At 47.6% G+C, this 27867-nt stretch overlaps 1 protein-coding gene and 1 long non-coding RNA gene across 5 annotated transcripts in view; one reads left to right on the top strand and one right to left on the bottom strand.

Moving 5' to 3' along the window:
* RAB22A (RAB22A, member RAS oncogene family) overlaps nucleotides 1-27867 on the top strand; it is a 66252-nt gene extending 38385 nt beyond the window's left edge. Inside the window, exons 4-8 of one of the 4 annotated variants that reach the window (XM_045444129.1) lie at nucleotides 5612-5683; nucleotides 5771-5877; nucleotides 6488-6597; nucleotides 11199-11330; nucleotides 26017-27867. In XM_045444129.1, coding sequence (XP_045300085.1) covers nucleotides 5612-5683; nucleotides 5771-5877; nucleotides 6488-6597; nucleotides 11199-11296 — 387 coding nt within the window. In that variant the 3' untranslated portion in view covers nucleotides 11297-11330; nucleotides 26017-27867. Of the gene's footprint in view, nucleotides 1-5611; nucleotides 5684-5770; nucleotides 5878-6487; nucleotides 6598-11198; nucleotides 12710-16814; nucleotides 18902-26016 lie in introns of those variants that run through there. The other 3 variants (XM_045444128.1, XM_045444127.1, XM_045444130.1) reach the window with 3 other exon arrangements.
* LOC123579943 lies at nucleotides 14318-14853 on the bottom strand. The gene is made up of 2 exons (XR_006703022.1): nucleotides 14750-14853; nucleotides 14318-14514 (listed from the first exon to the last, which is right to left on the bottom strand). It is a non-coding gene; the product is annotated as an uncharacterized LOC123579943 (long non-coding RNA).

Below are 27867 nucleotides of genomic sequence, written 5' to 3'. Positions count from 1 at the left end.
GTATCATGCTAGAGCTGGGGTTGACACTCTGGCTTGTCAACCAATGCAGCCTGCTGCCTGTTTCTAGAAGTAAAGTTTTATTGATATACAACCGTACTTCTTTGTTTATGTAGTCTATAGCTACTTTCAGTAGATTTCTTTAGTAGTAGAGTTGAGTAGTTGTGACAGAGATCAAATGACCCACAAAGCCCAAAATCTTGACTACGTGGTCTTTTCCAGAAAAAGTTTTGCCAACCTTGATCCAGAGACAGATTTGGAGCAGAGATGTGCAGATGTCCTCCGAGTGTCTTTTTAAACCCCCACTTTCTTTCTTTACATCAAAAGGGTCATGGAAAGAGTTTCAGTGTCAATAACGGCAGAGTGGCTTATAAGGGACTAACCCTCCCAGAGACAACAACTATATACAAACTCTGGACAAAACATTAAAAAACAATTCTGAAGGCACTGCCGAAAGTAGTCTTTCGGGGACTACGGAAGGGATGGCCACGGTGAGGCTCATGTTTTTTGTAGCTTTTCCCCAGAGGCCACTCCTCAGACCATGCAGCACAAGGTAGCTAGGACTCACACAGAAAGCCCTGGTTTTTAGCTTGTGGTATTTGAGGACAGAGTTTGATGCTGCTAGAGACGCTGGGGAAAAGGGGGCGCAAATCCCAGAAAAGATGGACCCAACAAGGAAGCAACCTCTAAAATCCGCTCATGAATTCCCCTCAAGCCTCCATTTGACCCCCAGTTGCAAATGCACAGGGGAGACGCTAAGGAACTGGACGGAAAAACAACAGCTAGAGCGGTGACAAGGCTGAGCAGAGATTCGGCCCCTGCTCATCGCAGGAGAAGCAGAGTCCGGAGGTGGAGTCCAGTCCTGCCTTATTGGAGAGAAGTGCCAGCACGACACCCTGGGCTTCCGCTGAAACCTCGGAAGGGCCAGGCCTTGCAGGTGAGACCACGTCCCAGACCACAAGTAGGCCCAAGTAGGCCCTCCCTCGCCACGTGTAAAACCAACGTCAGGGCGAGTGTCCGGTATTTTAACACTCTTCAGACGGGCTAATAGAAGCCAGATAGTTTAAATATGTTCAAAGACTTCAAGGAAAAGTAGTCTTACTGACTTAACTACACATGGGGACCCTCACACAGAAAGGAAACTAAGGATCAGACCGACAAGAAATGCTGAAGCTGAAAAGCTGCAGTGCCTACGATAGAAACTCCCCTGCACGGGTGGCAAACAGGTTAGCCAGTCAGAACAGAGAAAGAGCAGGAAATCCGAACACTGTCTCCGTACTGCTGGGACAGATCCAGACAACCTGATTTGTGCAACTAGAGACCCAGCAGTGGTGAAGAGACAGGGGAAACAAGGAGAAGATCCTCCCAAGAAAATTTCCCAGATTTGGCGAAACACATCATCAACTCACAGATCCAGGAAGTTCCGGCAGACCTGTCAGTACAAAGAAACCACAGAGACTGCTGAAAACCGGAGTCAAAGAGGGTCACCTCGAAAGCATCAGGGACAGTAGACACACTGCAAGGAACAGCAGTGCGTGGGGGCCCCGGCTTGTCACCAAGACAGCGGCGGCTGGAAGACAGTGGGACGAGGTATCTTGAAAGGGCTGAGAGCAGAAAGATGTCCGTCTGCCAGAATTCTCTCTCAAATATGAAGTCAAAGGAATGACCTTTGTAGACGAACAAGAGCAGAGAAGACTCAGCCGCAGCCCCAGAGAGTCTGTCTGGCCAGACGGACGCACCGCCGGGTGGCAACTCGTCCCCGTGAGAATGGCTGCCGGAAAGGGTAAAGAGGAAAGTCTGTCTTTTGTTTTCTTATTTACTGGCTATGAATGTAAACATCCTAACGTTGGATCGTATGGCTTCTAGTACACGTAGACTTTGAATATTTGACAGCACAGAGACCAACGGGATTTAAAAAATTAGACTCTCGCAAGGTTCTGATATTTCATGCGAGGTGGTGCATTTTAAACTCTTAAATAGACAGTGAGAAAAAAGCGTGTATTGTAGTCACAAGAGCAACCACTTAAAAATACAAGAAGGCGTGTGGGGCGCCTGGGTGGCTGAGTCGGTCGAGCGTCCGACTTCGGCTCAGGTCATGATCCCACAGTTTGTGGGTTCTAGCCCCGCGTCAGGCTCTGTGCGGACAGCTCGGAGCCTGGAGCCTGCTTGGGATTCTGTCTCCTTCTCTCTCTGCCCCTCCCCACTTGTGCTCTGTCTCTCAAAAAGAAATAAATATAAAAAAAAAATTTTTTTTTTTTTTAAATACAAGAAGGTGTAGCTGAAAGGCTAGTGGGCAAATTAAGATGTTAAAATTGAGTGCTAAAAATAGTGAAAAAAAGAGGGGATGAAAGGAAAAACAGGATTGTGTTTTTAACGAAATAAATCTAAAACAAATAGCAACATGGGAGACCTTCTAACCAGCACATAGTTCAAGCCTGGTTTTTGATGCAATCTGATAACGTCTGCCTTTTAAACAGAATATTCAGTTCCTTTACCTTTAATGTACTTACTGATGTAAGAAGATTACCTTCACTGTTAAAACATAGCTTGAAAATAAGAGAATGGAAAAGCCTATTCTGTGTAAATCATAAGCAAAAGGAAATTATTGTGGTTACATCGCCATCAACAAATACCAGTGAAATAGACTTGAAGACAAGAGTGATTATCAGGAATAAAGAAAGGGTGTGATAAGAGGGACGTTAAAGAACTTTCTGTATTGACAGAAATATTTTCTATCTTGCTTCGTGTTTGCATGGATGTATACATACACGTTGGTTGTTTTATCAAAACTTAAGGTCTTTTATCTATCTTAAGATCTTTGCATTTCTCTACATGAATTTTACCCTTACAAATTTAAAAAGAAAACCAAAAACCCAACAACTTTATAAAGGTTGTTGCCAGTATCATACATCAAAAGTGAAAGCTAAGGGACACCTGGGTGGCTCAGTCAGTTGAGCGTCCAGCTTCGGTTCAGGTCATGATCCCACAGTTCGTGGGTTCGAGCCCTGAGTTGGGCTCTTGTGCTGATGGCTCAGAGCTTGGAGCCTGCTTCGGATTCTGTGTCTTCCTGTCTCTCTGCCCCTCCCAGGCTCGCTTTGTCTGTGTCTCTCAAAAATAAACAAACATTAAAAAAAATTTTTTTTTCTCTTAAAAACGAAAGCTAAAATTATATATCTGATAAGGGGTTAATACCCAAAATATTTAAAGAACTTAACACAGTTCAGCATCCAGAAAACAGCAACAGATAATCTGATTTTAAAATGGGCAGAGGAACTGAATAGACATTTTTCCAAAGAAGACACACAGGTGCTCAACAGACACATAGGAAGATGCTCAACATCACCAGTCACCAGGGAAACACAAATCGAAACCACAAAGAGATCCCATCTCACAGCTGTCAGCATGGCTAGTGTCTAAAAACACAAGAAACAACAAGTGCTGGTGAGGATGTGGAGAAAAGGGAGCCCTCGTGCCCTGTTGGTGGGAATGCAAACTAGTGCAGCCACTGTGGAAAACGGGATGGGGCTTCATCGAACAGTAAAACCAGAACTACCGTAAGATTCAGTAGTTCCACTACTGAGTATTTAACCAAAGACAATGAAAGCATTAATTCAAAGAGATAGACGTACCCCTTGTTTATTGCAGCATTATTTACGGTAGCCAAGATATGGAAGCAACCTATGTGTCCATTGATAGACAAACAGATACAGAGATGTGGTGTGTGTGTGCGTGTGTGTGTGTGTGTGTGTGTATACACACATAACAATAGAATACTTCTCAGCCATTGAAAAAAATGAGATCTTGTCGTCTGCAACAATATGGACGGAGCTAGAAAGTATAATGCTAAGGAAATAAGTCAGAGAAAGACAAATACCATAGGATTTCACTTACCATGTGGAATCTAAAAAAAAAGCAGAAACAGATCCATAAATACAGAGAACAAACTGGTGATTGCGGGAGGGAAGCAGGGTGGGGAGGTGGGCAAAACGGGCGAAGGGGAGCGGGAGGGCCAGGCCTCCAGCTGCGGAATGAAGAAGTCGCGAGGAGGGCAGGAGCAGCAGCAGAAGTCGATCAGTGCTGCTGTAATTGCAGTGACAGACTGGCAGCCGTCCTGACCAGGGGCACAGCACAACGCATAAACTTGCCAGGTCCCCTGCGGTACACCTGGAACTAGCAGAACGTTGTGCGTCCGCTGTGTGTGACAGCGGCGGACGGATGACCGAATGCACAAAGGGAAGAAGGGACTGGAAAGGGAAGCTAACACGTCACCCGCTGTGCCGCCTCACCCCGCGGAAGCCCGTCCACAGTCTTTCCCGTCCGGTAACGTAGCTTCCTACTCCATAGTGCTTTCTCCCTTGCCATCTTTTGTTCTTTTCTCGCGCAAACTGAACCTGTTTGTTTGGAAATCATCAGGGTTTCACCCCAGAGGCAGAGATCTTTCTCACAAAGCGTAGTGACACTTCATACGTACGGCTGTGCCGTCTGGCACCCAGCTGGTCACGTCACCTCATCCTGAAACCGTTCTCGATTCATTTGCTCCCCGATTCGTGCTCACCGACAGCCTGCCAGGCACCAGGCTCCAGAGATGAGACGGCAGACTGAGCAGACATGCTCTCCCCTCACAGAGCTTGCAGTTGTAGTTTCACTTTCTTGTACGAAACTCAAATTAACTTAAAAGTTTAAAAGCCAAAGGTTAAGCTCATTGGAAGAGAAGTTGCAAAATCGGTAATTCTGCATGTGAATTGTACCGTATGCCAGATACTCACCTGTGACGACGGTTCCCACCTGTATTTGGGGGTCAGCCACCAGAACAGAGAACAGTGGTATCACATCAGCCGTAGGTGGGCTCAGCTTTCAAAGTCGGGGTCTACAGTGAAGATCGGCTGTAGGTAAACATCACGTCCACTGAGCAAGATGCCCAGCAAGCAGCGTCCCGTTTTCCACTTTCCGTCTCTCGCGCTCCTCGGGAGAGGTGGCTGCTGAGGGGGCCCTGCGGTTACCCGGGTCGGGGGCCGGGGTGCGAGGGGTGGGGAGGGGCCGCACAGGACAGTGAGATCCACGTAAACGGAATGAGATTTGCGCCCGCATTTGGGAACTGCCACGTGTGCAGAGAGATCAGACGAGCAAGCTACAAAGTCCCCCGAGTAGCGAAAGCAAACGCGGACGCATTTAGATCAGCATTTAGATTACAGGGTTATCTTTACGACACCCAAACACAGCCACTTCTCTGGAGAACGATTCACGGCATTATTTTTATCTCCGTGATAGTTTTGGAAGCCAAAGTGTAAAGGACTATTGAACAAATGAATTCGGGGATTATAACACGGAGTTTAATTAAGAAGCCTTTTTAGCTGAAACAGTTGTTTATAGCACCATATTTAATTCCTATAAAACTGTATTCTAAACTATCTTCTGAGAGACATTCAGTGTTACGTTAAAGGTTTTTTGCCTTTGGTAATTACCGGTTCATCTGCTCTAACGCATCACGTCATCTTCTCTGGCTTGAGAGAAAGATTACCTTTTGTGCAGGGATAATGGGCCTAAAAGTCAAATAAAAAACATCTTTAACCCGCTTTCCCAATTTTGTTGTTTCTCCCCCCCCCCTTCTCCGCAGTTCCGTGCCTTAGCACCCATGTACTACCGAGGGTCGGCTGCAGCTATAATTGTTTATGATATCACAAAAGAAGTAAGACTTTCCATTTTCCTTAGACTGTTCCGAAACCCCTGTTTTGGCTGCTTAGCCCTCCAGCCGCTTTCCTTTCTTGTGTTCCAGGAGACATTTTCAACATTAAAGAACTGGGTGAGGGAGCTCCGGCAGCATGGCCCGCCCAATATTGTGGTTGCCATAGCAGGAAATAAGTGTGATCTTATCGACGTCAGGTAAGTTATTAGAACGGGAGATTACGGTGCTGATTATGTGTTCCTTTTCTTCCTGAGAAATATCCAATATAAGAATCTTCCTTTTATTTTATCTCTGACATTGAAAAATTCCTCTTGGTTCAGTTGAAGTCCTGAAGTTTCCAACAAAAAGAGTTCAGACATTTGGGGGTGATTAGATTACAGAGAGAGAGAGAGAGACGGGTGTGTGCTTCATTTAAGCACTGGTGACATCATACTTGACGTTATCTGAGGTTAGTCTAGCCCCCACCCCGTTCCCATGACATAGGGTACTTGAATAGGGGAAAACATGTATACCTTAAGGAAGGCACGTTTATTGGCAATTTCTCTGGACCACTTCCGTGATTCCCAAAGCGAGGACTTTCCTTTGGGGGGTGGGGGGAGGGAAACCCCCCCCCCCTTGCCATTCTGTGACCGTTCTATCAGATAGCTGGATTGCTCGTACTGCTGGGTTCTGTTTTGTTTTGTTCTGTGGAACCATATAAGTGGTGTAATCGGGAGGACCATGTTTTCAGGGCTCAGTCACTAGCCGTTCATGACATCCTTTGTCATCACAAATCTGGTTAATTACCGGGTAATTGTTGCCTTCCAGAGAAGTCATGGAGAGAGACGCTAAGGACTACGCCGACTCCATCCATGCGATTTTTGTGGAGACCAGCGCGAAAAACGCAATAAACATAAATGAACTCTTTATAGAAATTAGTGAGTATCTCTGTGCCTTATGGGTTTCCTCTGTGCAGAGCAACTTAATACAGAATTACATGGCTGGGGAGAATTCCCTCCGTACATAGAATAGTCTGGTCTCTGACATTGTTCTCAGTGGCACGAGATTGGAGAATGCAAGAGTGGCGGCTGGGTTTCAGCTCGTGTTCTCATTGCTGGAGAGCCCCTGCCTGATGACTGCGACCCTTCTCAAAAGAATGTTGCTGCCGAATAAATAATGCTCAGGGCCTTGAGGTCCTGGAAGCTGTCATCTTGCGCTCTGTCTCTCTAAATGTGTTTCAATTAGCCATCCAGAGTCATCGACGGTGAACAAAACAATAAAGGGAAGTGAAATTCAAGTGTGATTCCACTGTAAGAAAACCCTCAAAAATTAATACCAGGAGAGTAAAAAGTAAGACCTCCCCTTCCCATCCCTCCCCCTCCCCTTTCCAGAAGTGTTAATATGATGCTGCTAGATGGAAGGAGGCTGCCGCATACCTTGGGGACCCTCTACAGATTGTATCTATGTTTATTCATTTCATTCAAATTCATCAAAATATTTATTGAGAACCGTTCCTGGCTCAGGGGAGACGGCGGTGAACAAGACAGGCGTGGCCCTGCTCTCCTGAAGCGCACTTTCTGCTTCGACAGGCAGGCAGCGAGCACAAATATGAGTAAGATCCCTCCCGGTGATCTGCAGTGATGGGAAACGGTAGCGTGGGATGAAGTGAAGGCGTGTCCGCTGGTGGTCAGGGAGGGCCTCCCCGAGGAGGTGAGACTGGACAGGTCAAGCTCTGCAGGGACCTGGGGTTCACGTTAGCCAGACGCGTCAGACTTGCAGGTGACCAGGAGAAGGCTGACAGGGCACGGTGAACTTAACTCGTCCAGATCCGTCGACGGTGTGAGGTCAGAGGTCACTGAGGCCGGAAGGGCACTTGGCCATCGTGTAGAGGAGGGAGCGGGGAGTGCAGCACCCAGCACGGCCAGGCAGGGACGGGCCCCCAGCCCTGGGATGCGGAAGCCGCAGACAGCCCCCGCGACCCCGACAGCTGGCGTGTGGGGCCCCGCACCAGCAGGTGGGGTCACACTGGCATGTAGGCCCCTGGTTGCCCAGTTGCTGGGCTGGTTTTTATCTTTATTCTTCGATGGTTTTAGTTGGCTCAGGGTCTGGATTTTATGTGATACGTCCCATTGTTTAGACTGGGCCACCGATTCAAGCGTCGTCAGAGTACCGTGCGAGAGTCCTCGGAGTCCTTTCAGAGTATTGCCGAGGCCATCTGCCACCACAGAGGGCCACTGGCCCGCTGATCTCCAGCCCCACGTCCAGTCCCTTCACTTCAGCATTTGAAGTCATGACGTGTAGTGCCTTCCTGGACTGTAAATAGCAGTTACCCAAATACATACTTGAAAGGCAGCATGAGACCAGTCAGGAATTTTTCAGTTCAGGCGGAAACATCCAAGAGTGTGCTGGTGGGAGCGTGCCAGAATCGTTACCATTTTCTTGGCGTGTTCTTCGGTAGTATTAAAAACAAAGGTAGTGAATGATGCCAACAGTGACAACTCTTAAATAAAAACTAGCACGTACGTGCTCATTTTCACTGTGAAAAATAAAAAAATCTATGTTCCCAAAGATCAGAAAAATTTAGAGAGACGTAAATTGAGTTTATTGTTTACCGGGTGTAGTAAAACGCATCAGCGCAGTGCCTGGCATGCGGACTTTTTATTGAAGCATAATACGCGTCCAGGAGGGCGCTTAGAATTACGGAGCTCAAGGAAGCACCCCAGGAGCTCCCGCGTGCCCTTCCTGTCCTTCCTGTCCCCACCCAGGGAACCGCTGTCCTGACCGCTAGCTCTTCAGATTGGTTTTGCCTATTTTTGTACTTTTTTTTTTTTTTTTTAAGCTACCGTATTTACTCTTTTGCGTCTGGCTTCTTTAGTTCTACGTTACATTTGTCAGATCCACCCGGATCGTCGCCGGACTCTCTCTCGTTACCGTAGAGTGTGTGCGTGTGCGTGTGGAGAAGGGGGTGACATCCACGGTGTAGTCACCCGTTCTGTTGATGGGGGTTTGAGTAGATGTTTGCAGCTCGTAGCTATTGCCGGTGGTACCGTGAGCATTCCGCTCCGTGTCCAGGGTGCACCCTCTGTGCACGCTTGTTTGTCAGGTCTGTTTGGACCCAGAAGACGATCGCTGAGTCGCGGGGTGTGCAGGTGCCCCGTAGGAATTTGCTGCCAAACGGTCTCCAAAGCGGTTACACCAACGGACACTCGGGCTGGTGGCCGCATCCGCTCTGTGGGTCTTGATCTGCAGTTAACGACCTGCAGTTGATGACGTTGAGCCCCTTTCTCCATATTTATTTACATTTATGTGAACAGATCTGGATATCCTCTTTTGTGAACCTTTGCCCGTTTTCCTGTTGGGCTACCTGCCTTTTTCTTAACTATGTTCATCACTTATTTTGGATACGAGGCTGTCGTTGATCACGTGTACTGGTGGCTTGACTTTCATTTGTGAAGCAAATGTTTTGGTGAGCTGGGGTTTTTAATATAATATATTAATATGTAATATATTAGTAATACCTTATATTGTTATATGTGATTATACCTAATGTATATTATATTATAAACCTTCATATAATCCGGTTTATCCTTATTTCCCTTTATGGTTAGCACTTTCTGGCTCCTACTTAAGAGATCATGGTCTCTGGGGCGCCTGGGTGGCGCAGTCGGTTAAGCGTCCGACTTCAGCCAGGTCACGATCTCGCAGTCCGTGAGTTCGAGCCCCGCGTCGGGCTCTGGGCTGATGGCTCAGAGCCTGGAGCCTGTTTCCGATTCTGTGTCTCCCTCTCTCTCTGCCCCTCCCCCGTTCATGCTCTATCTCTCTCTGTCCCAAAAATAAATAAACGTTGGAAAAAAAAAAATTAAAAAAAAAAAAAAAAAAAAAAGAGATCATGGTCTGTTCCCAGGTCATGAAGATGTTCTCCTCTGCTTTCTTCTAAGACTGTTTCAGACATGGCAGCACCAGCTGCATTTCCACGATCCGTTTATTGGAAACGTGTAACAAGAAGCTTCAGTAAAGCTTCTAAATAAATTTGCAGTTTATTCACAGCCGTGTCTACAGGCATCTGAATAGTCGCTGTAGGACGCTCTGGGGGACACTTTCCAGTGTAGACACCATGTCATGTACTGCCCACCTGAATTTGCGGGCCGCTCAGCCTGCTGGAGGCTCCAGGCTTGGCGACCAAGGCCTGAGAGTGGCAGGTTCCACCTCAACCTCGTTCGTGCAGAAAGATGCACGTATCCATTCATTCCACGCTTTCAAAATACCTCCGTTCCTGGTAGTGTGCTCAGTAGACCCCAGAAACAACGATGGAGAGACAGGACCTGTTGCCTCGCACAGCTTAGGGTCTGATTCGAGGAACCTAGTTCCGTAAGCAAATAAGTCACGTGCTTCTGGTTCCTGACTGACTTTAGGGTCGGAGGTGTTGGAGAGAGCTAGGAAGTGGGAGGGCCTCAGGAAGGCCTCCGTGCACGGACGCAACTCTTGGGTTCCCGTCTGGGTAGGTGGATGGCGATTTAAGGTTTCTCCTAAAATTGACATTATGCTTCACGGAGCAGTGAAGTGAAACCTGTTCATTCTCATGCATTGTTGGTAGGAGGATAAAGTGGCACAGCCTCTTCAGAGAGCAATTTGGTGGCATCTGTCCAAATTTAAAGTGCACGTCCTTCTTGCATTTGTGCTAGATAGACACTGGGAATGTGGTGTAGGTGTCAGATGAATACCCAGGGGCAGAATAGCGTGACCCGGTTCTTCCCTTCCTGTTAATTTATCTTCCGCGTCGGTTCACAGAGCTATTCTTTACACTGTTGTTAATACCATCACAGTGTTGGAAACAAACCAAATACCCATCGACAGGGGAGTGGTTAAGTAAATTCCGGTGCCTCCATGCAGTGCAGTAGCTCGGAGCCGTGAAAAACCGTGGTGTGGTAGAACAGCCCCCAGAATACGTTCAGCGGAAGCAGCAGCGTGGACGACCGCGCACGTGGCTGCCCCTCTCGGGGCCGAAGGAGGGGGACAGCTAGAGGTGTGGGTGCATACCTGTCTCTGGACGGTGGCTCTGCCCCGAGGCAGAGGGACAGCATGTTCCGATGGTGGAATTTTGTGTACCGGGGTGCGTACGTTCCCTGCTTATTAAAACGTTTTGTCAACATGTAATTTCTTTCTGATTGAAAACGGTTTTGCTAAATGCAACGTTGATATCCTCGTGTGGACCCCTGCACAGAAACAGGACATGAGTGGAAAAACCGCGGTCATCTGATAAAAGTCTGAACCTTAGTTAGTGATGTGCCAGCATGGGATTCTTCATCGTCACAAGTGGTCCGTGGGAATGGGAGATGTTAACACACCCCGGGTGAAGGACGTGCGACAGCTGTCTGCGATTATCTTTGCAGCTTTTCTATAAATCGAAAATTGAAAATCTGTGAAATCCTTTTTACTTTAGTGAAACCTGTCAAGCTGCATGTGCACAATCGTTGCGTCTGGGAACCAACCGATTGGAAAATTAAAGCTCGTTCCCTTCCCTCCTCTCCTCTCTGTCTAGGTCGAAGAATTCCGTCCGCCGACGCCAGCCCACCATCTGGCGGGAAGGGCTTCAAGCTCCGGAGACAGCCTTCCGAGCCGCAGCGAAGCTGCTGCTGACCGAGCCTCGGCCTCCGGACTGGGTGATGATGAAGTAGGTGGTCCAGAGAGTTAACAGGAGGGCTGGGGGCCCTGCTGGCAGGTTTCGCCTCGCCGGTTTAGGGTCTTCTTCGTGCAAAAAAGATTCAGAGAAATTGGCCAGTTCCGCTTCCTCTTTGGAGACTGCAGCAGTACCATTTCAGTCTGCGGACCTCCATCCCGTAGAGTCTGCTGCTGTGCAAAGGAAGGGACTGTATCACTTGACCTTGCGGAAAGGGAACATGTAATTGTATGGATGGCAGGATCAAACTGTTGAGTAGTTTTGTAATCAAGGTTTTATGTAACATTTGTAAAGGGAAAATTAGCACTTTTGTGGTTCTCGAGGGAAAAAAGACCTTGTGGAGATCATAATTTCCTTGGCGTCCCGTTACCGCTGCTACGGGGAGTCGTAGCATTTAAGATGTGGTAGGTGACGGTAAGCGGAGGGATGGCAATTATCATATGAAGCTAGATAGAACGGGTTATTTATAGGCCCGATGGAAATGACTCCACCCCCCCCCCGCCCCCATCTCAAAAGCACTTTTCCTTGAAGACTTTAGCCCGTGACGCATCCAGTAAATCAATACAGTCCCAACAGGTGCACGGCTCACCCGAGGCTGGCATTCCGGCCTTGTCCTGTATGTGTCACAAAATACATTACTGGCACCTTTTTAAATACGCTCTCGCGATCAAGATGGCGGTGGCGGAGAAGGTGCCTGGAATGAACCAAACTGCGTACGTTGGAACTGACTAGCAGTGGTTTTAAGAAGGGAAGAAGAGAGCAAAGCGGTGTCAACGGTGGGGAAGCCAGTTCTCTGTTGCTCAGCGTATGTAAAGTTGTAGTCTATATTTATGAGACCATTGCTTAAAGGTTATAAGTTATGTAAATACATGAATAAACTCTATGTTTCCTCCAGCACTCCATTTCATGTTGCACCCCGTGTCTTCGTGTGCCCGCCCACTTTTCAGCCCGTCCACAGGAGACTCTGAAGCACGTTCGTGTCGTGCGAGGGCACAGAGCGCTTGGCTCTCAGTCTTTAAAGATGTCTCTGCCTCACCTTCCACGCACCCCTCCCTTCCACACCCCATCTGGAAATCACAATAAAGACATATGCCACTCTGACGAGCCTGACTAGCCCTTCCTAGCCTGGGGATAAAAGATTAAGCTCCACGTTCCCGTCACTTCACCTGGTCTGGGCGATCAGTTTCTTGTAGCATTTACCGCGACCCCAGACAAGTGTTTTAAGGGAGCTTTCCTTGTTAACAATTCAGCTTATCTTTCTGTTTCCTTTATTCCCCTGCCTCTGTTAGTGGTTAACACTCTTTCCCTCAGGGAGCCTAATGAGGTTTTTAATATAATCTAAAAATAAAGCACTGAAGTGAAGTTGGTGACAATTTGCTCCTGGTCTAATTTGGCACCCTTCCAACCTGAGTATTGTAAGGGAAGGAAATTTACAAGATTAAATAGGAAATGAAACAGCTTGAATTTCAAACTAAATTGTGTTTCCAGAGCTATCCTTAAACCGAACAGTTGAAACTTTTAAAAATAATTGTTATTTCCCTGTGCTCCCCCCCACTTGATAGGGGTAGATTTTAATGGGAAAATTATAACGCAGATTAAGTAAAAAACGATTCCCTTTTCCCTGGTGGATATCTTAAGCGTTTGAAATTATTTATTCTCTTCCTGAAATCATATGGAAGGAATGTGGCTAGGGAAAATTCTAACGTTGTGTTTAAACTACGTGTGGACTCTGCCCTCCCAGCCTCTTGCTTCCTTCCCACCATGCAGTTAGCTCTGAGAGAAAACCACACGGTTCTAAGCGTGGGCTCCTAACACCTGAAGTGGGCGGGCAGGGGACGGTGAACTTTATTTCCTATATATCCAGATGGGGCAGGACATCTGGCCCCTGCCCTGGTATGTCCCTGACATCCCCACTGCCGGGCCTCTCTCTCCGCGAAGGCCAACAAAATAGAAACAAAGGTTGCTTGACTCCTAACTTCGAGGCGATGCACGCGTGGCCCTTTTTCGGCTTGTTCCGCCAAAAGATGCTGCAAGTCTGTGACCTGCACATTTTTTTCCTCCAGACCTGTCGGTGATTTCACGGTGCCTGGGTGCACAGGGGAAGGCGGTCCCGTGCCTCTTACCGGCGAGGCGCTGGGAGGCGCCCCTCCCTGTTGTGCCCTTGGCTGCATGCGGCCCAAAGAGGGCCAGCTTCTCAGCCCCCCCACAGCTGCTTTCTCTTCATGACTTCTCATGCGCCTCCCCGTTGTCGAGGGCATTTCTGTCGGGTTGCAGCCACGCGTTTTATCCAGAGAATGGATGATGTGGGGTGCCCAGGTGGCTCAGTCGGTTAGGCTCCTGACTCTTGATGTCGGCTCGCGTCACGATCTCACAGTTCGTGGGTTCGAGCCCCGCGTCGGGCTCCATGCTGACAGTGCCTCCTTCCTTCCTCGTTTCCATCAGACCGTCTCGGGAAGGGACGAGACCCTGCTCCTCCTGTGGTTGTCACCTTCCTGCTCAGCAGCAGATTCTTATCTGAGATCCGTGTGGTCCATACCCCATGAAAACAGGGGGGAAATGTTTCCATTTGTTTTGTTTGCTTGTGTGATACAAAAGAGGAATGTTAGAGGCAGAAGCCGGGTTTTGTTTTGAACACACTTTGGATTAACGACCTGACCAAGCAATGATCTGATACACATTTGGTACGTTCTCTGTTGTTCCGTTTTAGGAGGAAAAAAACTAGATTTCAAAGGAATTGAGACACGGCCCATCTCTAAAAATCTTCTTTTTGGTTCTCTTCTGACAAAGGGCCATTTGAAAAAACTTTGGGGACTGGAAGGAGAAAAAGCACTAATTAGCTGCAAGGGTATATCGATTCCTCTCAGAGAAATTGAAATGAGCTCTTTTGCAGGTGTCCAGTCCCAGGAACCATCGGTCTCCAGAACTCTCCTTTCACACAAGTGTTTTTCTGATTCTCTGATAACTAATTAGCCATCATTTGGTGATTAAAAGAACATAAAGTAAGAGGATGATTAAGTGTCCTTCATTTTAAACTCTCTGTAAGAAGTGATTAGGGAGAAGTACCTATTGGAAGCCCTTCCGGTTCCAAATGAAACCTCCATCACCTGCTTTTCAGCCGCAGGCAGCCCGAGTGCTACCCACGGCAACTGAAAGATTTAGTTCTTTTAAAATAACACACCTCCAAGGGGCGCCTGGGTGGCGCAGTCGGTTAAGCGTCCGACTTCAGCCAGGTCACGATCTCGCGGTCCATGAGTTCGAGCCCCGCGTCGGGCTCTGGGCTGATGGCTCGGAGCCTGGAGCCTGTTTCCGATTCTGTGTCTCCCTCTCTCTCTGCCCCTCCCCCGTTCATGCTCTGTCTCTCTCTGTCCCAAAAATAAATAAACGTTGAAAAAAAAAAAATTAAAATAACACACCTCCTTGTTGCCCATCTGTGATCTTGTTTGAAGCGGACGCCTCCCGTATCTGGAGGATCGAGCCGTTTGTATTAGAGGCTTGACCTCCCCCCGGCCCCCCTTTTGCGTGGGCTGGTGCCCTTCTCGAGGTGATCGATCCTCATTATTTTTAAATCTATTAAAAAGGGAAAGAAGACCACATTTAACCTGAGAACTTCTAAGTCTTGTAGTTTCTTTGTTTCTGTTCTCAAGAAGGAAAACAGGTCTAGGAGACCTTCTAAATTAAACCCTGGGAGATAGAGTAACGCAAATGTCCTTTAGGTAGCTTGCGTGGCTTTCCTGGAGATGTCAGACCGAAATATCTGTACTTTCATGGCGCCGTGTTCAAACGGCCAGGTCGGATTCGGGTTACACGGCACTAATTGGCAAGTTAGCCTCAGAGCTTGGAAAGCCGTTCGTTCGTGGTCGTAGGCACCTGTTACCTTCTGCGGGTGAGATGCTAAAGATCTATAAACTCTTGTAAGCGTTTTTTTCCCCTCGTTTGTTTCTGGTTGGGTTGGGTTTTTGTTTTTTTTTTTTCTTCTTTCCTTTTTTTTCTTTTTTTTTCCAGAGCACACTGAGAACATGCTTCATGGCCCCTTGGTCATATAAGATATAGGAGCCCGGTATGTTATACATGACAAATGGGCCCTCACACATTCACGTCTTTGCAAGAACCGGTATGAGTACTGAGAGAAGCCTTTCCTTCTGGGGAAAAGTTACTGAAAGCCCTCGGATATCTACTAGGCACCTGCTTTAGAAGGTTGGTGGGGGGCGGGGGGCAGGGGAGACAGCCCACAAACTCAGGCTGGCTCTCTCCTCTTTTTTTTTTTTTAATGTTTATTTATTTTTGAGAGAGAGAGAGAGAGAGAGAGAGAGACAGAGCGTGAGCAGAAGAGAGGGAGACACAGAATCCAAAGCGGGTTCCAGGCTCCGAGCTGTCGTCAAAGAGCCCGACGCGGGGCTCGAACCCACGAACCGTGAGATAATGACCTGAGCCCAAGTCGGACGCTCAACCGATTGAGCCACCCAGGCGCCCCTGGCTCTCGGCTCTAAACTCTGTAGTCTGTAAATGTTCCTCCCACCTCTATAATGATGCAAGTTAAAGGCAGCAATAAGCTAGATGGTGTGAGCTTGTGGAAAATCTCCCTCGTTTAAATTTGTTTCAAAGGGACTAGGAGCATGACTTCTGTTTGCTCTTTGACTTCAGGAGTTCCTCTACCTCTTAACGGTTCCAGTGTGTTTTAAAGGAAGCAATGGAAGGGACCTTTAAGGATCAAGCTATTACTGTGTACCTGCCTTCAGTTAGCTTGGTGCATCAAAAGTTCAATAGCGATGCAAGGTAATGTTTAGGAGACTTATTTTAACCCCTGTGGTGCTATTATAAAAAATAGTCCAAGCAACAGATTTATCCGAGAGCTATGCATTATACTGCATAGTTTTAGAAAAAGGGCGTGGGGTGGAAATTCAGCTGAGGAGTGGAAGAAATGACCTCTGCCAGTTCTCCTGGACAGCAGAGTTACTTGTCTTGACTTCCAGGAATAGAAATCCAGGCAATTTGATGATCTGATTTGCAAAAAAAAAAAACATTAACGGCATTCTGGGGGCATTCGTCCTGTTTTGTGTGCAAATGAAAGTCTCTAAAATATTAGAAGGGTGTTACATTTTTCAGGAGCCTCTACTTTTTTAATCTAAGAGAATGATAAGAGAGCCCTCGTGAGATGAAGTTTCATTAGACGTAATGAAGAAAGTAAATAAATAAAACAGAATCCCCATATTTCTCAGTCTGTCCTTCAGAATTCTCTGAGTATATAGGAAAATGATTTACTTTCCAAATCTAGAAGGACTTCCAGTCGGCATAGATCAACTTTAATTTGATGGTCTGCGCCATCAGAAATAACTAATATCTGTGTTCTTTCCTTTTAGAGTGTAATCAATTACAGATGCTAGAATATTTTTGGCTTCAAAACAAAAGGGCTCCGAAGTTTAATAAAAAGCAAAATTTTAACCCTTCCGTCTTCTCCTTTTATTGCATTGAATATTTTAGATGGTGAGATGACGACGTGTCATCAGTGGGCACTGGAATTAAAACCAGGGAGCCTGAACAGATTTAACAACAGCAAAAGCGTTTATTGCTAGTTCATTTTCAAACGTGTGTGGTGCCCCGTACCTCATCAACATGCTTCGGAAATGAAACAGCCAAAATTCGGGGTGGCTTTCCATGCACGGGAATCCAAGGGCCCAGAATTCAGCTAATGAACGGGAAAGGTAGTAATGATTTTTTTGAAAAAGCCCTCTTTCACTGGCAGTCTTGAACTGCAGATCTTCGTGTTCCCCTTGATCACGCAGCGGAAACAAAACATGCTGGTCTTCGTGCCACTTCTCCATTCAGGAACTTGTCCTTGTTTCTGGAAGCGAATTGTTTAAGGCAGCAGTTTGAAGGAGCTCTGTCCAAACAGCATACTGTGCACAAGGCCGATCATCTTCACGCGGAACCGAAATTGTCCAGGAAACTCGCGCATCCTGTGTCGGGTTGTAGAACAGCGGAGCCCGCCTCCTTCGCCAGGGCGAGTCCGAGCCCACTGGCTCCCCAGGCTGGCCACGTGGCAGGCGGCACACCCACCCCCACTCTGGAACACTGTTGGGCGGGCATTTCGCGCTGGGGCCTCGTTCTAGTACCATTTGGGCTTGATCACGTTTCTCGTCGAATTTGGGCTTGAACGGTCCGTTTTAGCCCCTGAAACATCTTGGAAACAAGGCTGAAGTTTGTGTGCCTCTGCTGACTTCGCGTATGAGGGTATTACGCAGTCGATGGAACTTTGTGTTCGTGCGGGCCACGCACGCGATGTCAGGGTGCCTGGTCGATTGGGCGCGGGCGGTGGAGTGATCGGCAGGTGGCCAGTCAGAGCAACTGATCGGTGGCTCCATGTTTAAATCATTTGTTGTCTTGTGTAGACAGAGCTGTATTGCCCCGGAAAAGATTTTTCTTTTTTTACTCTCCTCCAGCTCAGTCTTTCCATCATTTCGCTTGATGAGTCATTCACATAATTGTCAATCATGCCTCTGACCTTCTTAAGAATTGATGTCTTGCCTTCTCTGTGATCGAAACAGACTTCTTGCCTTACTTCTCTTCTTCTCACTTGGCGGTGGGCTCTCCCTTAAGGACGCACGGCACCGGCCGCCTCCTTAGTGCATGTGGCGCCCTTCGTGGGGCTGCCTGGCAGTGGGCTGCGCCCGCCACGTCCAGCGAGCACTGGCAGAAATCGCGAAGGCTGGATAATTCTAGGCGAGGGGCTCCCATGCTTCCAGAGAGGGGATGGGCAGCACCGGTGGACGGTGGCAACACGAGTGGCAGGATGGGTTTTAGAGTCGGTGATGAGATAGTTGGTCAGAACGCTGCGTAATTTGTGACAGGGTGTTTGGGAAAGTGTGTAGAAACACACGTCTAAAGTCTTGAAGAGAAACAGCTGTGGAGATGAGCCTCGACTTTTAAAAACGAACAAAAAAATAAACAAATAGAAGCTATGCTGTCGTACCAGCAACTCTCATTTCTCCTAAGGATGTCATGCCTTTTCAAGACCCAATGCAAGGAGTAAGATATTTGTGCCTTTCTATACTAGCATCTATTATGAAAACACACACACACACACACACACAATTAAGTTGCTTACAACTTAGACTGCTTTGTAGCACTATAAACAGCCTGCATTTATAGCCGTGGCTTCACCGCATGACACATCGCTTGATTGCCCGTGATGGAATACTGTCGGGGGGATGGCCAAGCTCGTACGGACGTCGAAGACTTTATTTTTGCAGTGTATACCTTGGGCTGGACCTAAGTCTACATGTGAACCGTATGATGTCCGTATCGTTTGTAGACGCTGACAAAAGAAAACCAGATCTTTTGATTTTTTTTCTTGTTGTTGTAAGATTTTTCTTTCTCTACGTAATGCTGGTAGAAGGTAGTTTGCGAGCAGTGGTAGGTTTGGCATACTTTTATTGAACTGTATTGTTTTAGCTTGCATATTCTGTAATCAACTTTTATAGCGCGTAACATGCTAAATCACTCCAAAGTTTGTTGCATTGTAAGAAGGGTGTAAACATTTTGTTAATAAAATGCTGTGTTTACAAATACGTGTATTTGCCTTTCAAATGGTTTGGTCTCTCTGTGGCAGTACTGAGCACGTGCCTTTCTTAGCCACATACCCTGAAACGGTTTGAAAACTGTTTTGGAAAAGTGCCCAGGCTTTGCCAGCCGCCGCCCCCCGCCCCGGCTGGTGAGCAGCAAGGCGGTTGTGTCACTGCTCCGGCCTCCCGGCCCCCTGCGGCGCCCTCTCCGTGCCCTTGCTCCGTGACCTTCCTCACTGAAGGTGGAAGTGAGGCCAGGGCAGGGCTGCTGGGGCCACACTCGCATCTGCTAAGTGAGGAAGTGCTTCGCACCACCCTCCATCCTCCGCGGGGTCTCATCCAAGGTGCCGTTCCGTTCCGGCGTCGGCTGGAACCCTGGAGTCCCTCGGTGCCCTTCTTCACCTACACGAGTGCAGCCCCACCTGCTCGTTCTCTTTTCCACGTCCCTCGCACAGAAGTACCTTTGTCCACCCGCTACGATTGTGCAGACCGCACTGACGGGTTCAGTGCGGGCACCAGAGAGGACTCTAGACGGACAGACCTGGGTTTGAGTCTCAGCCAGCCCCTTTCTAGGCTGTGGGGCCCTGGAGAAAGCTCTCAACCTCTCTGAGTTCCGTTCCCTTCATCTGTGAAACGGGAAGCTGATACTTGGGGACGATACCTACGGGGCTGTTCAGTGCAGCGTTAACAGAGAGTAAGCACTCTTCGTATAATCTGTTGTGTTTTTTTGTTTTTAATATATTTGACCCTACAACTTTTTTTTAAATTGTTTATTTTTAAGAAAGAGAGCGTGGGGGAGGGACGGGGAGAAAGGGGGACAGAGGATCCGAAGTAGGCTCCACACTGACAGCAGAGAGCCCGACGCGGGGCTCAAACTCACGAACCACCAGATCACGACCTCAGCCAAAGGCAGACGCTCGACCGACTGAGCCACCCGGGCCCCCCTAATTTGTTTTTAAAAGCCGTCTCCCTGGCCATCTTTATCTGATTCAGTTTAAAAAACTATTTGTCATTAGCTTGTTGGTTTTTTTGCGTTTTTTTCTGAAGTAGAACATGTACAGAAAATGCCATAAATACTGGGGAAGCCTCGTTACATTTTCACAAAGGAGACACCCTCGTAACCCCTGCTCAGATCGAAAAGCACATCATCCATAACCCAGAAGGCCCCGCGTGTGCCTCCTTCCAGTCGCTATCCTGTTTTCTAACATCACAGGTCACTTTGGCCTGGTTTCGAACTTCACGTGCACACCTGCGGTTCCGGTCTGGCTTCCATTCAACACGGCGTGTACTGCTCACGTTTGTTCTCACAGCTGCTTACTCTTCCGTCGTGTGAGTAAACTGCCGATCGATCCATTCTGCGCTCGCGGGTGCTGGATCGTTTCAGATGTTTGCCGTTCTGAGCGTTCCACAACAAACGTCCTTACACATGTCTTCGACATCTTCTTAAAAAAAGAAGAAATTTTTTAAAAAGTGAACCAAAAAATGGGAGGAAATGTTGGCTACATATACAGAAGAATGGATTACTATCTTTAGTTTACTAAGAGTGTCTATAAAGCAAAAAGAACGCCCCTCCAAAAAGGAAATGATCCACATTTGAAAACCCCAGACAGGTTCCATAGAAGAATTCCTAAGTCAACAAGGGTAGCGCTGCAACCTTGTTTATTACGTATGGAGAAGAACGTAAACAAACTGTCACAGACGAATTAGTGGGAAGTTGCCCAGTATACAGTTGAGTGAAAACAGCTATGCGTGTGGAGTCCGACTCTGTTTATATAAAACAACTCACACCCTTGCACATGCCTTCACGATATGTGCATGCTTTTAAAATGCACAGATGCGTCCTCCAAGCTGTTAGCAGGCACTGACTCTGAGGAAAGAGGCTTGGATGACAAAGTCACCTTTTATTCTCTCAGTGCCTTATATACGCTCGCGTGCTTTTTACATTTCTTTAGTGGGTGTGCGTGTGTGGGTTTTTTCTTATTAAAACCAAGCAAAACTTCAGGAATTCCTGCACCCTATGGCTATCTCTGATCCCGAATGAAAACGGGCTGAATAGATAGATGGAAGTGACCTGCGTCCTATGCTTCCTTTTTAAAACACACCTCTCCCCTTCGAACCCTCGTGCCCAGTAGGTGAGACTGCAATCAGGTGCTGCCGCTCCGGAAAGCGGGACGGGGGGCGGGGGCTCCTCAAAAAGTTACAAAGAGAACTACCCTGTGATCCAGTAATCGCACTCCTGGGTATTTACCCAAAAAAATAACAAAAGCACTAATTCAAAGAGATACATGCCCCCTCCCCGTGTTTATTGCAGCATTAGTGGCAATAGCCAAATTATGGAAACAGCCCAAGTATCTTTCGACTGATGAACGGATAAAGAAGATGTGGTGTATATATGCAAGGGAACATTACTCAGCCATCAAAAAGAATGAAATCTTGCCATTTGCAACCACATGGATGCAGCTGGAGAATGTTATTCCAAGCAAAATGCCGGTCAGAGAAAGACAAATATATGATTTCCCTCACACGGAATTTAAGAAACAAAGGAACACAGGGAGAAACCGACAAACCAAGAAACAGACCTTTTTTTAAAAAGTTCGTTTATTTATTTATTTATTTATTTATTTATTTATTTATTTATTTATTTATTTTAGAGCAAGCACGAGCAGGGGAGAGGGGTGGAGGGAGAGAGAAACAGAATCTCAAGCAGGGTCCACGCTTAGCATGGAACCCAATACAGGGCTCGATCCCACGATCCTGGGATCATGACCTGAGCCAAAACCAAGAGACAGGGGCTCCTGGGTGGCTCAGTCCGTTGAGCATCCAACTTCTGCTCGGGTCGTGATCTCACCATTCATGGGTTCGAGCCCCGCGTCGGGCTTGGTGCTGACAGCTCGGAGCCTGGAGCCTGCTTCGGATTCTGTGTCTGCCTCTCTCTCTGTCCTTCCCCCATTCGTACTGTCTCTGTCTCTCAAAAAAAAAAAATGAATAAATGTTAAAAAAAAAAAAAAAAAAAGAATCCCATGTGGGGAAAGCTGTATATATAGAAAAAACAAACAAAAAAACAAGAATCAGATGCTCAACCTAAGGAGCCACCCACGTCCCCCAACAGACTCTTAACTAGCTGATGGTCACCAGAGGGGAGTTGGGCGGGGAGATGGGGGAAATAGGTGATGGGGGCGGGGAATACACTTATCACGATGAGCACAGGGTGATCTATGGAACTCTGAATCGCTATATTGTACACCTGAAACTATCATTACACTGCGTGTTAACTAACTGGAATTTAAATAAGAACTTAAAAACTAAACTTAAAAAATAAACCACACCCCTCCCCTTCAAGGTGGTCAGTGAAAAGCTTAGCGCCACATCTGCAAGTATGTAGAACTTTACACGCTTTGTGATATTTGATGTAAATCTTTTCAAGCTGCCCTAAATCCTCTTGGAGGGGATATAAATAAATATATGTTAAGAAGAAGAATATTAATCTATAGCCTGTCAAAATAGTACTGTTGGGAAACCAGTCTCATGTATGGATGCCAAAAAAAAGAGAAGGACTCTATGCCAAAAAGGAAGAAACAAATTAGCACCCACCCGAAACAAACAGGGATGTTTTAAACGCATACACTAAACAAATTAGCTTTATTTTTCCACAAGCAATTGGCTGCTTGCCTTAGAGCGTATAAGAACCAAATCACGGACCTGGGTTTCCAAGCAACCTTAATGTTTATTGCAGATTTTTTTTTTCCATTAAAAGTTAAGAACTAGATTGCCATTACGATGGTAAATTATAAAATAAAATGCAAAGCCTTTTAAAATTTCCGGTTGTATGGCTTATAATAATATTAGCCAAAAACATGATTTTTCTACTAAAAATGTCAGCGTTGGTTGGGAAGTCAAGAATCTCCACTCTCTCGAATTTACCCCTCGGGAGAATCAAAGGATCACTTCTATACCCTTTCCAAGGGACCACTGCTGGAGTTTATAAGAGAGAGGAAAGGAGGGGCACCAGGGTGGCTCATTCAGTTGAGCGTCTGACTCTTGGTTTCAGCTCAGGTCGTGATTTCATGGTTCGCGGGACAGAGTCCCGCATCGGGGTCTTCACGACAGCATGGAGCCCGCTTGGGATTCTCTCTCTCTTTCCTCTCCGTCCCTCTCTCTCTCTGCCTCTTACCCCACCCCCAGTGCATGCTCTCTCTCTTTCAAAATAAATAAATATTTTTTTAAAAGAGAGGAAAGGAGGGGCGCCTGGGTGGCTCGGTCGGTTAAGCGTCCGACTTCGGCTCAGGTCGTGATCTCACGGTCCCTGAGTTCGAGCCCCGTGTCGGGCTCTGTGCTGACACCTCCGAGCCTGGAGCCTGTTTCCGATTCTGTGTCTCCCTCTCTCTCTGCCCCTCCCCTGTTCATGCTCTGTCTCTCTCTGTCTCAAAAACAAACATTAAAAAAAATTTAAAAAAAAAAAAAAGAGGAAAGGAAAAAAGACTTCTAACACCTTGTCAGAATGAATCAGTTCGTTAATTATGATTTTTAACCCGACCTCTGGTCACTTGCATTTTTTACCTTCAGCACAACCTTTCAGCATCTTCCAGGAAACAACGTAAGAATGCGGAGATTACCTTTTTAAGGTTGATAACAACCACAGCTCTTGCTGTTAAAGCGAGGACCAGAATCCTCTCCATTAATGCTCGGCCTAGAGTGTTACCTCCAGGCCTCTGCTAAAACAAAAGAGACGGAAAACGTAATGAGAAAGCTATGAAGTCTCCATTCCATTCGAGACCATTTTAAGAAGAAAATTGCAGGGTCGTGAATGGAAAGCAGAGGTAACGCACAATCTTAGGGCACAGAAGCCGGTCCCGTGGTATACTATCATCGACGTTCCAATTTCAATCCGCTGCCCCAGCAGTGGGGTGAAGTCATGTCTTCTTTGCATATAAAGGAGAACACATCATAGTTTTGGGTTTTTTAATTAAAAAAAACTAATAAAGTGAGCCGATACTACGGCAATGACACGAGGGTTCTGTATCAACAGGTGATCTGTAGTCTGGCTCAGTCAGTCACTCCCGTCTGGGCCTCCAGATCATGAAATATCCCACCAAGAACGTTTTGCTTGAATTTATTCTTCTATTTCCTATCTCCAGTGTGATAGCTTCATGTTAAAGAAGTAGGATCCCTGTGGGTTTTCTCACCCTGTTCTTAAATTACTTCTCTCAAAACAAATCTTCTGAATGTAATAAGAGATGGGAACATGGGTGGCCAAGAGGCAGTTTTTATAAACGGCCCGTCAACAACCTTGTGGGTGCTGAAGTTTCAAAGCCTCTTATGGTCCATATATGGAGATGATTATTGAGTATATCCAATTACCCCCTGGCCCTCCCTCCCCCACCCCTCCCTAGATACACAGCCCCCTTGACCAGAAGAAGAATCTCACCAAGCTGGAAAGGCCCTTTGGCATGAGCTAGTTTAAAATGACATGCAGGTTTAAGTGATCCGGAAATCTTGAAGAGAACATTTCAAGAAGGAGAATAAAATCGCGTTTACTTGGGAAATCGCCTCTGAGATGAATGGCCCGGGGCTCCTGTTTCAAAGAGGGCTCCAAGGCCAGCAAGAAGACGCTTTTTTTTGCTGACTCAGTCACTAGGCTGAGACTTTGGCTGCTTCCTCTGTGAGTCCGAGTGTGATTTTATTTGCAAAACGATAATGATGCAACTTTATGGGGTGACTGAATAGCTAATGATGGCAAGCAGTCAAGCCATGTAAATCAATAGTATTAATCGCACCAATAATAAACCTATAAATTCCATTACCAGCCCTGGCCTCCAACTGTCTGTTGCAAAACCACAACGCATTTAGTGCCTGCTTGCTTGTTGTTTTTTTGTTTTGTTTTTGGTTTTTTTTCACCATGAATCCATCAGGGACTTCTTTATTGTTTCTATAATACAGCCTAAGAAAATATAAAAAAAAAAAAAAAATTGCCTTTTCATAATGCTGTGATTTAAAGAAATACGCCCACACATACCCACGAGTACACACACAAACACGAAATGGAGAAAATACAAATGATTTAAATTGCAAAGTAAAGTGAGCAAAAAACAAAAGATTGCTTAGAGCTCCAGCTGCATGAGAACAACACAGCTCGAAGAAGCTCGGAGGAAGCCCAGGCAGCAGAGAGAAGGTGGAGAGGGACAAGTGCAGCTGAAGGGACAAGCATCTGTAAACAGTGCCTTGGCAACGACAAGGGACACTTGTCACCCCCTCCCCTCCCAGATGCCAGCTTTCAGAGGCTGGCACATCACCATTTATTATTCAAATTGTCGAACGTTAAAAACTCAGGCCACTAGAAGCCCCCACGTCTCAGCGCAGAAGAATAAATAAATGAAAAATCAGGACAGGGTTTTATGACTCCTGTCGCACCCCGTGTGTTATCACGGCACAAACACATGAGGACCCCAGGAGGCCATTTATCTGCTGAGCGTGTTCTTTTGTGATAGGGGGGACATAACAGAAGGTCTCTACCACGCGGCCCCTTTTGTAGTTGCTCAAGTTAGGAAGTGTTTACTTTTGTTTAGTAACATTTATCTAGGGGGCAGCTGGGTGGCCCAGTCAGTTAAGCGTCCAGCTTCGGCTCGGGTCACGATCTCACGGTCCATGAGTTCGAGCCCCGTGTGGGGCTCTGTGCTGACAGCTCAGAGCCCGCTTCGGATTCCGTGTCTCCCTCTCTCTCTGCCCGTCCCCCGCTCACGCTCTGTGTCTCTCAAAAATAAATAAACATTTAAAAAATTAACGTTTAGGGGCGCCTGGGTGGCGCCGTCGGTTAAGCGTCCGACTTCAGCCAGGTCACGATCTCGCGGTCCGTGAGTTCGAGCCCCGCGTCGGGCTCTGGGCTGATGGCTCAGAGCCTGGAGCCTGTTTCCGATTCTGTGTCTCCCTCTCTCTCTGCCCCTCCCCCGTTCATGCTCTGTCTCTCTCTGTCCCAAAAATAAATAAAGGTTGAAAAAAAAAATTTTTTTTTTAAATAAAAAAAATAAAAAATTAACGTTTATTTAAAGACCGCGGGAGAGGGGATATCTTCACAGAGTTACAAATTGGTGACAACGCACCAGTTTAGTCTTTGTTCTTGTCTTTAGGTCACCTTCACCCCCAACGTGGTGCTCAAACTCACAGCCCTGAGAGCAAGAGTCCAAGAGTGGCTGGCTGCACCCACTGAGCCAGCCGGGAGACCCAAAGAACGAGTTGTTAATGTCTTGTTTCCTGGATGTTGGGGGGGAGGCGGGGGGGGGGGGTTGTCCTACGTGCTGAGCTCATTTCCTCACAAAGTATCCAAAGCCCTGCAAGCCTTCCCCGCCATTCCGATAATCCCCAGGAGCATGACAGCTCCCCTGTCCACCAGCCTCCCAGATGTCACGCCCGAGGCCTGGGGGACTCTTTGAAATGCACCCCGATGATAATAGCCAATACTTCATCCGGGCTCTTGCCCCCATGCCAGCCACGCGGCACTGAGAACCTCTCTTGCGCTCGTTCACTGAACCGTCCCCAGATCTAGGAGGCGGGAACCGTCACCCTGCACCTTCCGCACGGGAGACAGGTGTGGCCTGGACCCCCGCACCAGGCCCGCCCCCCACCCCCCGCCCCCGTGACCTTGACCGTGGGTCAAGGCAAAACCAAGACCGCTCCGTAATCATTCCGGGCCAGACGAAAGCAAGATCAAAACCCCCGAACTGGCCAGACATCCCCTCTCCTGGCTAATCTGAGCGATGATCATCGTGTCTGTGGCTTTGCCGGTGGGCTGTAGGCTCTAGTCCGCCATTCCTATGTACCCACCCGGCCATAGACCTACCCCTTGGAGCACCCAACCCAGGGCCAAACCCCACTTCCTTTAACCCCTCCCCCCCACCAAGCTGCTGGGACTGGGTGGGCACCAGGCTGCAGGGCTCTCGCACCCAGGAGGGGATGGGAGATGCTGGGGCTTCAGCAACATCCGATTGGATTCGATTCGGATTCCGGGGGATGCTTCCATTGCTTGACACACAGGGGTCCCCTGGTTTTGTGTGTCCTCCGGATAGAAACGCAAAGTCGGAAGGGTCACCGGGGAATCTGTAGTCCCAAGCATCCCTGGGAGTGGAGCCCTTTCTCTCTCCCCCTTCCCTCTCCGTTCCCCCCTCCATTCTCCTCCCTCTCGCTCTATCCCTCACTCCTTCCCACTCTCTTTCCTTCTCCTTCTCTCTCTCTCTCTCTCCACCCCTCTTCTTCCTGACCTCAGCCCCCAGCGCTCCCACCCCGCCACCTGCTGGGGTCAAGGCAGGACGGGCCACCTTCCTTCCCCTGTGACACTGCCAGCCAGGCTGCCCCACAGGTTCTGTTCCCCGAGGGCCATGGGGGCGGCCGCTGGGTCAGCAGGACAGTGGATGTGGGTAACCATAGCCGTCTATACCTAGACCTACAGACTTTTTTTTACATGCTATTGTCATTCATTCGGGGTGGCCGGGGAGAGGCAGGCAGAGATCAGGGGGAGGACTGTAACACTCCCAGCCCCTAGTCACTCTCCGGAGGGGCCACTGGAAACGGTCTTGCTTTGCTTTGACTCCTGGCTGGAGACAGCAAGTGGGGTCCCCAGCACTCACCCAACGCACCCCTCCAAGAATGAAGGCCACACAGCGGGCGATCACTAGGGCTTAGGGGAAAAGAGAGGTATGCAAATTGTACACACACACACACACACACACACACACACGGATGCGTTTCCTATTCCCTCAACCCCTAACACGCTGGAAATAATCTGTGGGGACCCTGCAAAGTCTCCCCACAATAAGACCATGCTCGCTCCCTGCCTCATCAAACATTTATCATGTAGCTCTTTGCCTCATGCTGCCTTGGGGGAACAATGAGGTAAATATACCTTCCTTACCCCTGAGGAGCAAGGAATCTAATTATCTTCTAGAGATCCTTTGGGGATCTGCTTAATAAATCAATACAAATGA

Source organism: Leopardus geoffroyi, chromosome A3 (assembly GCF_018350155.1).
Source record: "Leopardus geoffroyi isolate Oge1 chromosome A3, O.geoffroyi_Oge1_pat1.0, whole genome shotgun sequence".
In the NCBI taxonomy this organism is placed as follows: Eukaryota; Metazoa; Chordata; class Mammalia; order Carnivora; family Felidae; genus Leopardus; species Leopardus geoffroyi.
The sequence above is the reverse complement of the archived record's forward strand: the minus strand, read 5'-3'. Positions and strand labels throughout refer to the sequence as shown.